General features: G+C 40.9%; 1 protein-coding gene and 1 pseudogene across 2 annotated transcripts; both read right to left on the reverse strand.

Moving 5' to 3' along the window:
• Positions 1-1,881: 1,881 nt before the first annotated feature.
• Positions 1,882-2,120, reverse strand: LOC311171218 (cytochrome c oxidase subunit NDUFA4-like; annotated as a pseudogene). The gene has a single exon. The product of its transcript is annotated as a cytochrome c oxidase subunit NDUFA4-like (transcript).
• A 1,623-nt stretch (positions 2,121-3,743) lies between these two features.
• On the reverse strand, positions 3,744-11,747 carry CHRNA9 (cholinergic receptor nicotinic alpha 9 subunit; the record flags this gene model as incomplete). Its single annotated transcript, XM_084233126.1, has 5 exons — positions 3,744-4,285; positions 8,271-8,803; positions 9,619-9,773; positions 11,263-11,408; positions 11,684-11,747. 5 exons carry the CDS (start codon positions 11,745-11,747, stop codon positions 3,744-3,746), a joined length of 1,440 nt encoding a protein of 479 aa, XP_084089252.1.
• Positions 11,748-12,854: the final 1,107 nt, after the last annotated feature.

The following is a 12,854-nucleotide window of genomic DNA, read 5'->3' on the forward strand; positions in this document are numbered from 1 at the left end:
AAAAGATCCTGAGGATTGCACTTGAAGCCAAGATAATTTCTCATCTCTAGGTCAGTTGATTAACAACCTTAATCCCCCACCTAACTTAACATACTCACAAGTTTTGTTAGGGTATGAACATCTTTGAGGGTTCATTTTTCTGCCTGCCACCGGTATTATTGAAACTGAAACAAATGATGTGTCCAATAAGAGGGAAATGATTTTGTAAATTATGGGAAAGCTATTTCCAAGAATATGTGGTCATTTAAAAATACATAAAGAGTAATTACAAATAATAATGCACAATGATTATATAAAAGAAACTAGACATAGAAATGAGTAAGGAAATAATAAGCTAATAATTGTTGCTATGATGATAGGACTTGGATAATTATGCCTTCTATTTCCTACTTTATGGTAGAGTGGTTATATCACTGAGGTAGAAGCAGCTACATGCAATAATTACTCTTTTTCCTACAGACAATGGTAATGTTTTTCTTTGAGAAGGTAAAAACACTGACCTTCTAAGGCTCTTGCAGAAATAGAAGACATGTAATTCATCTCTAGCTAATAAGCTATAAGAAATCACTGATGTGCTTCAGAAACCCCCTTTTTTTTAAAGAGAGAGGATAGAATGGTACATCCTACATCCTTCTGGACTTTGTTCTTTCTCCTTCTCTTTTGGAATAAGGGTACAAGTCTCCAGGCGCAAAAGACTTTTTGTGACCATAAGCCATAAAAATCCAAGGCTATTTAAACTAAGAATGATGGAGGGAGAGGCAAAATGGAAACATCCCTGGACTTTGTAGCTCTGGATTTATTTTCTGGGAGATGAATAACCTCTATCTGTTCAAATCATGGTCCACTGATTTTCTGTTATTTGCAGTCAAATGCAGCTGTAACTGATAAAAATACTTCTATAATTAAAATAAAGACAAAAAATAGTGACTGTTTCCAAGTTGTATTTCCTCAATTCTTTGGAGTCCATTCCATGAATAGACCAAATCCTCTGCTTTTTTTTTTTTTTTCATTTATTTTATTTTTTATTTATATTTTTTTTACATCATTGTTCCATTTTTAAACAATGTTTGCTTTTTCCCCCTCTCTCCCCCCCCCACACTCACCCCCCTAGTCCCCATAGAATTTCCTTCCCTAATGCAGCTGTGCACCATCACCTCAGTGCACCTCCCCTGTGCTCCTCCCCCCCTCTGATCCCTCTCCCTCCTCCTCCCCTGCAGGGTATCTCTGGTTTATAATAGTCTGTTTTTGCTTTGCTGTGTTTTATACTGTTATTATTATTATTATTATACTGATGTCTTATTTGGTTCCCCTAGATTCCTCCTATAAGTGAAAACACCCGATATTTTTCTTTTCTCAGCTCTGGGGACACTTTTCTTTTTCCTATTGGCTTCTAATCCCACCTCTACCTCTTTCTTGACCAGCAACCCTCTACTCATCTTCAAAGCCAACCTCAAATATTATACCCATAAACACCTTTCCAGGCTTTCCCTCAGATTTGCCATCATTGCTTCCATGGCATTTTGCGCGCGTGTCCGTGACAGTGCTGTGCACACTCCATGTGTCTGTCGGTGTTGTATGTCTCCTCCACTGAACTGTGAGGAATGTGGTGTCTCAAGCCAAGCCATGTTTTTTATTCATTCCCTTCAAGTCCCACAGCACTGAGCATATAGTAGGCACACAATAAATGTTTTCCTTTTTTCCTCCCTCTTCCCACCCCCCACCAAGTTTCAGAGATCTATTAATCAGTATAAACCCCAATACAACACACCAACATGATGTCACACATTTACAGGCAAAATATTTCCTGGTTAAGTGGAAAATTGTACAGAAGTCTTCTGAGAGGCCTTCATTTTTAAGCAGCTCTATCGTGAAATATTTCACTTAGCAGTCTAGGCATTCTTTTTTCAATTTGCTGTAATCTACATTCACTGAGTAGAATTTGTATCGATCATAGCAACCCAGTTTGTTCCAGGGTACTGGGTAATTCTTTCTGTCCCAAGTGACATCTGGAATGAACAAAGCATGAGACAAAATACTGTTCCCATGCCTCCAGCTCCAGTAAATATAAAGGGGGATCAAACTAGATGCTTCTTGGCCTGTCCAAGGATCTCATGAAACATGGTTCCAGAGATATTGGGGAGGCAAGGAAAGGAGAGAATGCCTGCAAGACTAGTTACTAAGCATTCGCTGAAATATGTTTTTAACTGAATTTTTTTAATGTCTAGTTTTTAAATTAAATACCATTTTCTCTTTGCTAGGTTAACCCCTATTTTCTCTCTGATTCTGTTCTTGGCTTGTTTTTAATTGGTCAAAGAATAATTGAGGGGTTGGGAGTTAGAGAATGGGTATTAGTAATTGGATCATCTTAATCACTGTGAGAAAGATGGGATTTGAAGACACATTTGTACTGAAAGTAGGAAAGCAGTCAAGAAGTACAGGAAGGAAATTAGGGAAGGAAATTCAGAATTCAGAATGAGAATTTCTCAGTTTCTCCTATGCTAGATCTTACCCTGTTCTGGCAAAAGCAGTGTGCATTTAGCAAATTTGGCCCAAACTTAGAATCACGGCGCCGAGTCCCATACCACCTAGTTGGATAATGAGAAGCTAAATCACATACACCCACCTTCTTCTGACATAGATTCTTCCTCTGAGAAAGGAGACTAGACATAACTGCCTGCCTAGCTCACAGAATTGTTGTGATGATCAACAGGGGTCAACCTGGTGCATAAGACTTGCTTTTGCTCAATTCCTATGTGGCTCATGCAGCCTTATTGTAGGTAGGAGAAACACAGTAAGTGTTTGGTGAACAACAAATTGAAAGAATGAATGCAGACATCCAATGTGCTGATTATCTTCTTTAAGATAAATATTTTTTTTAAAGATTCATTTATTTATGCATACAAGAGCTGGGATACAGGCCAGAGGTACAGGGAGTGAGATTATTCACCAGAGACAGAGTGAGAAGCAGAACAGGCAGATTGACCGATATACACTGCTGAGGGGAACAGCAGGAGAAACAGGAGAGGTCTGTTGCACCACATGGGTCACCTCCCTGGCCAGGGATCAAACTTGTGCTGCAGTGGCCACTGATGTGGCGTCATAGTGCTGACGCTTAACCCCTTGCACCACCAGGGAGGCCCTTCAGTCAAATATTAAATGCAGGAACAACTTTATCCTTCATGTTCATGTAAAGTATAACCATGTATATGACATCATCATTACCAAGAAAATTCTCTTCCCCATTAAATTGCTAATCCTGTACTTGCTTTATGTGAGACAAAAGCTTTTATCTGATCATTTGAGATATGGCTTGAAAGGCACCATGCCTGAAAAAAGGTAGCTTAAATAACATAAAGGAATATAAGGCTAATTTCCCTTTTGAAAATCATGCTTCAATAGGGACAAAAAGAATTTGTTTGGGGTTGGTGTTTTTACTTTAAATTTTAAACAGTAATGAAGCATGCTTTGTTATTTGCACTATGAAAGGAGAAAAATTGTGTAATCTGGAGAACTATCACCTACCACTCTGGTAGGCTATATAAGAGGTTTTTCTCTATTTCCTCCAACCCTTGAAATTTTGGACCTCCTGCTTCATTTAACCTGACAAGTAATCATAATATTGATTTGGAGTTAAAAAGAAAAAGAAAAGACACATAATTCATTATGTGTGTGTGTGTGTGTGTGTGTGTAAACAAATCTGACTTGGAAGAACATTAACAGGGAATTTTGTTGATTTATCCCCACTAATCTGCTCTTGCTATGATCAAAATAGTCATCACAAACACCATAATGAAAAAAATCCACATAAAGAATCGGTCTATGACTTTTGCAACCTTCTTCCATTCGGTCCCCTTGGAATTGGTGGCTTTGTGGTCTCTGAGGCACTTGGCAATGTACTCGATGTTCCTTGTCAGCGCTGTGTACCGTGCACAGCAACTGTCAGCTCCCTGGGGGTTCTCTCTCTGGCTCACCAAGTCATTCTTGAAGAGCTTGTTCATTTCCTTCTTTCTGGAAAGGTCTTTGTTCCCAGTTGTTTTCAGGTTAGGCCCTGGGAGTTTGACATAAACCTTTGAGAGATGGTCCTGCTCCCTGTCATGGCGGGAGCTGAGGCAACTCTCACCAACATCATAGACAAACAAGATCCTGGACATGTACTTCAAGATGACCACCCTGGCCCACTGTGGCACTGGACGGGCCTCAGCCCCACAGAAGTGGATATTCATCACCATGATGGTCAAGGCAGTGGAGGCTGTGATCAAGGCCATGGTGGCTATGTAGTATTTGCCTGAAATTAAAGTCACAGCAACAACTAAGTCAGCTTAAAACTGTCCTCTTGTTTGACTCAAAAAGAAGCAAACACTGTTTCTGCTCTGCTCTTTTTAATAAATTATTTATCATGGGGAACCTGATTTATTTATTCTACAAATAGATGTGGAATAATACACCAAAATTTAGAACTTTTATATTATTTTGCATCTGTGCACACATTGTTTTGCATGTTTCTTATGTAAATCCATTTACTAAGTTCCGTTTTACTACCAGATTTTAATACACTGAGGATGAGGAGTATTTTTTCAATTTCACCAGGTCTGTTACTTCATCCACTTCAGGTGTTCATTCAATAAGTAACTGGTAAATTAGTTAATAAAATGCACATGTAACATAGGGATGAGTGTTAGAAAATAAACACCTTCTCTAAGGAAGATATACAAGTGTATATAATGGGTATTAGTATAGACTTTTGAGTCACACTTTCTGAGTTCAAATCCAGCTCTGTCAATCACTAGACTTGTGACCCTAGAATAAACTAAAGAATCCTGCTAAAGGACAGTTCCTTCTTTGTAAAATGAATGTAATCACGGGGTTTTTTAAATTTATTTGTTTGTGCACATAGACCAGATATGCAGGGGGTGAGAGGATTCACCAGAGACAGAGTGGAGAACAGAACAGGCAGATCTACTGAAATACACTGCTGAGGGGAGCAGTGGGCGAGACAGGAAAGGTCTGCTGCGCCGTGTGGATCACCTCCCTGGCCGGGGATCAAACTCATGCTGCAATGACTGTGGACAGCTTCATAGTGCCGCATTTTAACCCCTTGCGCCACCAGGGAGACCCCTAATCATGGTTTTTAACTCATAAGAATGTTGTGAGGCAACACGAGATGATGCATGTAATGGTCTCAGCATTTTCCCTGGCCCTGAGTTAAAAGATCTATGAATGTTTACTAAGGTCGTGGTGTCAAAAATTTACACTTTCAGCAAACAGTTTATGATCTTGGCCAGTTCGCAGATTTGTCTTTTAACCTTATTAATATAAAGCTCATTTCTATTGGATAAGAAAGGCAAAAGTAAATAACTGTTATTGCACAAGGCAGAGATGTTCATGGCAAAGGACAACTAAGAAAGGCAACAAAAAGATAAGAGCATAAATTTGTGAAATAAAAAAGAAAACAAGAAAAATGAGCAAAACCAAAAAACAATTTTGAAAAGAGGAAGAAAATGAGTAAACCTTTAACAAGGCCATTCATGGAATAGAGCAGGGATGGCAGTAGGGTAGAGAAGGAGAGAGGTGCAAAAGAAGAAATAAAATAATGGAAATTAGAAAATAATAAAAGTAATATTATACAGTGTTTAATAATCTCAGTGAAATTTCAAGGAAAAAAATAAGAAGATAAAGGGCAGATATGAGTAAGAAGAAATACTTGAATAGGAATGAGTATCAAATGCCTCTACTCATTTGCCCTATCCTAGGGCAAAAGTTTTATAGCTATGTTTTACTAAACTTTTAAAAAAACAATTTTTAAATTTATTTATACATACAAGAACCCCTGGTACAGGCCAGGGGTGTGGAGGGGTGAGAGGATTCATCAGAGACAGAGTGGGGAACAGAACAGGCAGATCGACCAAAGCACACTGCTGAGGGGAGCAGCAAGTGAGACTGGAAAGGTCTGCTGCGCCATGTCAGTGTCTCCCCAGCCAGCCAGGATCGAACCTGCACTGCCGAGGCTGCGGACAGCCTCACAGCGCTGTGCTCAACCACCTGCGCCACCAGGAAGGCCCCGTTTTACCAAACTTTTAAGTAGCAGATAACTCGTATCTTATGCAAGTTGTTCCAGAAATAAGAAAATAAGGAAAACAATCTACCTTATTTTTTTTAAATCAATATAATCTCAATCCCAAATGTAACAAGAAAGGAAATATTAAGACCATTTCTCTTATAAACATATTTGAGAATGTTCTATAACAATAGTTATTTCACTGAATCCAATGATATCTTTAAAATGATAATTCAATATGATAGACGGGTTTTAGCCCAGGAATACAAAAAAAAAAAAATTCAACATTTGAAAGTGTAATTCACAAGGGCCTCCCCTGGTGGCGCAGTGGTTGAGCACTGGACTTCGAAGATGCCCGCATCCTCTGCAGCACTGGTTCGATCCCCAGCCACCAGCGAGGGTCCTCCTGCCGCGCCCGCTGCTCCCCTCAGCAGTGTATTTTGTCAGTCTGCCAGTTCTGCTCCTCGCTCTTTCTCTGGTGAATTCTCTCACCCTCCTGTGTGTCTTACTGTACCCAGTGCTTATATAAATAAATAAATAAATCTTTCAAAAAAAAAAAGAAAATGCAAACACACTTCTACAACCTTGGAAGCACATGTCATAGGTGCTACAAATAACAAATTATTATCCTAATATTCTCAAGATAGGTGTGCACCTTCCTAACAAGATCTATTTTGTTTTGTCACATAAACAGAATAATTAAAGCTTGCAAAATTCCTGAGACATGTCTTGAGACATCACTCTCCAGGACTGAGCCAGATTGCTCTTGAATGTCACCAAAAGCAGAGAAGAATCTGCCAGCTGACCCAACCTCAAACAGGGTTATGGGTGGATGTCATCACTGTCAATCATTTCTGCCTCAGGAGAGGTAATCAAAATGCCACTACACCTCTTCTCTTTATTTGTGGTGTGTGTGGGGGGGTGGAGAATTTTCTAGGTCTATTTCTCAAGATGGTGTGTGTGGGTATGCAACTTTGTGTGTCTGTGTTTTGCTTGGAAAGATATAACAAGGAAGAAATCTTCAAACAGAGAAACCAATGTAGTAAGTCTGAATAATGGATAGTATTAGATTCAGTAGAGGGTAATAGGACAGTATAATATCTTTTTACTAGTAGTATCTAAGTCTCTCGGAGTTCTAAAATTTCTGTCATTGCTGAGTTGAAGGAACTAAAAATTTAGGTCTAACCTCTGGTTCAGGGAAGTATGTATCGCACAGCAAGTCACTGAGATGGGGTACTGGATCTGAATGGAATCTTCCCTTGGTGGCAGGGCGGAGGACTGAAGATGTCAGAAGTTTCTCTGAATGAGGTAGTTAAAGGAAAGGGAAGGCAGCGAAGGCAGTAGCAGTCTACATTCCTATACTTGGAGGGAATTCTTGCAGGTTTTTGAAAATCTGATCTAATTTAGAATCACCTCAGATTCCCAAATCTTGCCCAAAATTGCTAAATCAAACTCTTTGGCTATAAGGACATGCATTTTAATGACTTTTTCCTCATCTATTATACCCAGTAAGGGTGGAGAATTTCTCTGCTCAGGCTGAAAAATCCAGCTCATCATTTCTACCACATTTGCCATTCTCCCCCAGAAGAAATCCCTTGAGGTGTGAAGTGACAGTAATAGTCGCTGTCTGCCTGGTCCTCGCCATATGCCAGGCTCTGCACTGAGCAGTAACACAGTGACTAGCAATTATACACATTTGGCAGTTGACAAAACACATACACAGAGCTGCCTGAGGTTGACCAAGGAAAGTGGTGAGAGATTTCAAGTGCAGATTTCTTTGACTTCAAAATCAGGGCCTTAACCTCTCAGCTTGTGGTTTTTAGATTCGAGCAGAAAGTGCATCAAAATCACCAGAAATCTTCACACAGATTGACAAACCCCACCATTAGAGTTTCTAATGCAGTAGGTCCAGGATCAGTTCTGGGTATGTGATTTCTAAAATGAAGCTGCATTGTGGGTCCAGGGACCACACTTTGAAAAGCAGTGCCCTAAACTGTACTGCCTCAAATTCCTCTTCTGTGTAAACTTAGAGACCATCACCGTTCTTGTCTCCAACAACCACATCTGCCTTCAAAGTTGTCAACTGAAGACCCTAGCAGATACATGTGATAACCTGTGTTGACTCTGAAGTTGACCTCATCATTATCAGTTTAAAGGCACAGACACAACCCTGCACTAATAGGCTTAGCTTAAAGTATAAGACTCTTGAACTCACCTATCAAAGGGACATTTTCTGAAGCTGGCATGATCTCTGCCACCATCAGCTGAAATACAGTCATGGCCAACAAGATGGTCACACCCAGGGAGACTTTTTCCCCAGAGGCTGCTGGAAGATAAAAACTCAAGGGGGCCAGAAAAGATATGAGGACGCATGGGATGAGGAGGTTGACGATATAGAAGGAAGATCTCCTCTTCAGAAGAAGCGTGAACGTCACATCCGGGTAAGGCTCAGAGCAGCAGCCGTAGGAGATCATATTCTTCACGGCAGGCATGCCATGGACCTCCCATTCCACATCTTCAATGAAGTCAGACAGGTCTCCGCTGTCCAGGGAGTTGAATATGTCCACCTGATTGCCATTGTAGGTCCAGGAACCAAAGGTCAGATTGCACTGCTGGTTATCAAAGGGGAAGTAGGTGACATCCACCACACAGGAGCTTTTGGTGATGGCTGGGGCATCCCAGGTGATCAGCCCATCATACCGCAGGACCACATTGGTATTTACAGGTTCAGAAGACTCATCATCAGCCCTGGAGGAAAACAAAATCTGCTTACCAGAGGAACTTACCTTACCTCCAACAACTCACCACTCCTTGGTCTAAGATTAAGAAAAGGTCAGACATTTTGATCTAGTTTATCCTTCATTCCACATAAAATCCAAGATCCACGGACCAGCTAATTGACCCCTTCTGAGGTAATCTTAGTCTTAGCATTGTTATTGATTCATGATCTTCGACAAGTGAACACTATATAACAGATTGAATTGTGTCCCCAACAAATTCATATGCTGAAATTCCTGGCCCCACATCTAATGTGACCTTAATTGGGAATAGGGTCAGTGCAGATGTAGTTAAGATAAGGTCATCCTGGAGTAAGATGAAGCCCTAATCCAACACAACTGGTGTCCTTATCAAAGCGAAAATATGGACACAGCCATGTCTTATGGGGGTGAAGGCAAAGACAGGGGTGATGCTTCCTTGAACCAGTGTACAGCGAAGATTGTCTACCAGAAACTAGGAAGAGAGTGCCTCACAGCCCTGTTTCCAGAAAGGTAAGCTAATACATTTCTGTTGTTTAATCCACCCAGTTGGTGGTACTGTGTTACCGCTCTCCTGGAAAGCTAATATGGTCTCACTTTTCTCACCTGTCCAGGGGAAGGCAACTCCAAGACTTTTTGATCTATTACTTTATCGTCTAAAATACTATGATCATTATTTCTGGGCCTAAAAACTGGAATTGATAGTTAACTTCATGCATATTTCAAACACTCTTTTTTTGCTATGTTTAAATTCAGCTAAATCAACAAGTCTATTTTGGAGAAAATTCAGTTATGACTTGCACTTACTTGTTATACAGGACAATGTCTGGCCTCCACACCAGGTCGCTGGGGATCCTGATGGAGTCCAGTCCATCATACTGGTCTCGATCCCATGTGAGATATGCATCATGCCAGATTTGGCGGATCCATAGGTAGGCGGTCAGAATTTGGTTTCTTTCATCCTACACAAATAAGCCAGATGGCGACTGTCAGGTAGACACTGAGACCAAATGCCCTCCATCTCTAAGATGCTTATTTTTTTTACAACAGGAATTCAAGAACACTAATCCATTTTTAACCAAAAGTCTACCCTCTGGATTAACTACCAGGACCATTGGTTGTTTGTTTATTTAGTGTTTGCTATGTAAATTTGACAAATATTTAAGTCATTGGACTTTGCTTACATCAAGTGATGATACAAATATACAGGAGAAAAGTCTTTCAAGTTTTATAATTTTAAGTAGTTAAGCACATTTAAACATTGAATAAGGGATGTCAGCAGCAATATAGGGGAACCAAATAAGACATCAGTATTAAAAAAATAATAACAGTACAAAACACAACAAAGCAAAAACAGACATTATAAACCAGAGACATCCTGCAGGGGAGGAGGAGGGAGAGGGATGAGAGGGAGGGAGGGAAGAGCACAGGGGACTGAGGTGATGGTGCACGGGTGCCTTGGGGAAGGAAACTCCATGGGGACTACACCTGAGGGCGTGGGGGGAAGCAAATATTGTTTTAAAATGAACAATGATGTAAAACATAAAAAATTAAATTAAAAAAAGAGATGCCATTTTTTAAAAAAGCATCTTTTTTAAATTGGGATAACATTCAACAACATGAAACTCACCATTTTAACCTTTTTAAAGTACAAATCAATGACTTCCAATATTACTCAGCATTCAAAAAAGATAAACACATGCAATTTGCTGCAACATGGATGGCGCTGGAAGGGATCATGCTCAGCGAAATAAGCCAAAAAGAAAAAGAAAAATACCGGATGGTCTCACTCATAGCAGGAATCTAGAAAACTTAAATAAGGGACCAGGAAAATGAATAACTATAAGAAAGTGAAAATCAAAATCAACAAAAAACTATGAACCAGAGACACTTTTAGGGGGGCGGGGGCGGGAGGGGAGGGATTGGGGTCAGAATGGGGGGCTGCAATTGTATGGGGAATATAACAATAAAATTTATAAAAAAAAAAAAAAAAAAAAAAAAAAAACAAATCAATGACTTCCAGTATGTTCACAATTTGCACAACTATAATCACTAATACCAAAATATTTTTGTCACCCCCAAGAAGAAACCTTATAACCATTATACTTTCACTCACCATCCCCCCGTCCCCCAGCTCCTGGCAATCACTTCTCTGTGTTCTGCCTCTATGGATTTACCTATTTTGGACTTTTCCTAAAAATGGAATCATAGAATATGTAACACCATCTCTTTCTAAGATGGTTATAGTGACTGGCCAGGATGAGGTAACATTTAGTAAAATTAACTTTGTAGAAAGTTTCCTTGTCTGCATGTTCCCTTCTTCCACCAGCTTCGCAGAGTATCATCTGCCCTCATTCCTCTCAAATTCCTGGTAAAGACTTTCCCTTTGGAAAGCACTGCTGTTTTCATTCTAAGCAATGTTCCAGAGAGTCACCAGTACATGTTACTCACCATATCCTTAATCTGAGAAAGCGTAATCTGCAGAGTGACATTCAAGACTTCATCTGTATCTTCTACTGGACGGAGAGCATTGGAATAATCTTCAAAAAGGTCATTAAACAACTTCTGAGCATATTTTCCATCTGCCATTTCTACAACTGCTCAAAAAGAGGAATCTGGATCAAACTCAGTGTCATGTGCATTACCAGACCAAGTCTAGAATTGGGGGTGACCCACCATCCATTAGGGATAAGCTTTAGGTGAATGAGGGGTTTTATTCTGGCATGCCCAGGTCAACATGAGTCACTAAGAAGCACAGGACACTTCCTTGCATTTAGCCCCTTTGCTCTGTATTTCCTGGCCCACCTCACCTCCCACCTACCTATGTGGCCCCCGATCCACTAAGGCAACTATCCATCCACCAGCTTCTCACCTCTCAGTCTGGAGGCAGCAAAGTAAATCCAGCAAAAGGAGATGCAGGAATGGGGCCAGTTCATCTTGTTCCTGAGCCTCTATTGTATCCCAGGCAGGCAGCACAATTTTCCACCTGCCTCCGTGAACAAGAGGGTCTGGGTACAGTCTCCCCTTGGCAGACAGAGAACTCCCCGCTTATAGTGCACAGTGGCTGGAGGTCCTGAGATCCAGACCCGCCTCCCTCCCCTCTGTAATCCGAGAATGGCAGCTTCAGCGGCTATGATGCAGAGAGCAAAATGGGTTGGGTCAGGCTGTGCTGCTCTGGGGGAGGTAAGGGTCCCAGGTGAGGGTTCCAGGCCACTCTCACCAGGAAGAGAGGTAAGAATCCACACCCAAGGCTCCCGCTAAGTAGAATGGGCATTTTCTACCACTTCTGCAGGCCTATTCTGCCTGAGGTCAAGGACCAGGGAAGCTAAACGGACCCAGCAACCGGGCACAGATCTGGAAAGGGCCTGTGTGCCAGCTTTGAAGAGAGAAGAGGAATAGTCCTGATCTCAGAACAGATTGGCATTTGACTTTTTTCTCTGCCTCTGCTTCTGATCACCCTTTCATTGTCCCACTGACAGGGATCTTGTGTAGTAGTGTGTGTGTGGGTATAGGGGGAGGATGTTGGATGGAAAAAGAGAGTTCAAATCCTCCAGGAACAGCAACACTGACTTGGATTCGGAATGTAAGACCTGGGTTTGAGTGCCAACCCAAACCCTTCCTAGCTCTCTACCTCTGATCCTTCCTCAACTACACACTAGGCAAATAATATTCCCTCTCCCAGAGGTGCTGGGGACACTGAGCAAAAGCATTGTGTTTATTGCAAAGCACTATATAAATGTTAGTGATTTTTTCACCTTTTTTTCAGACTGCAGATCTAGGATTTCTACATTTACCAAGTTACTAGCTCTTAAGATTAACCCAATCAGCACAAGAATGGCTCATAAGTAATGATAGATTACTAAGCAAGCCACTGCTTTGCATCAGAATGCTACTTTGTATCATTCCACATTCATTCCTCACAGAAGCTCTAATTTTGCCTCAGCAAAAGAATGTCGATTTCCAGCGGCCATAGCCTGTTCCTCCTCTTGCCCCTCCTCTTGCCTGAGGAAATCGCCTTGGAAAACCAAATTAAGATCATTTGG

This window comes from Talpa europaea (assembly GCF_964194135.1).
Source record: "Talpa europaea genome assembly, chromosome: 5".
Lineage (NCBI taxonomy): Eukaryota > Metazoa > Chordata > Mammalia > Eulipotyphla > Talpidae > Talpa > Talpa europaea.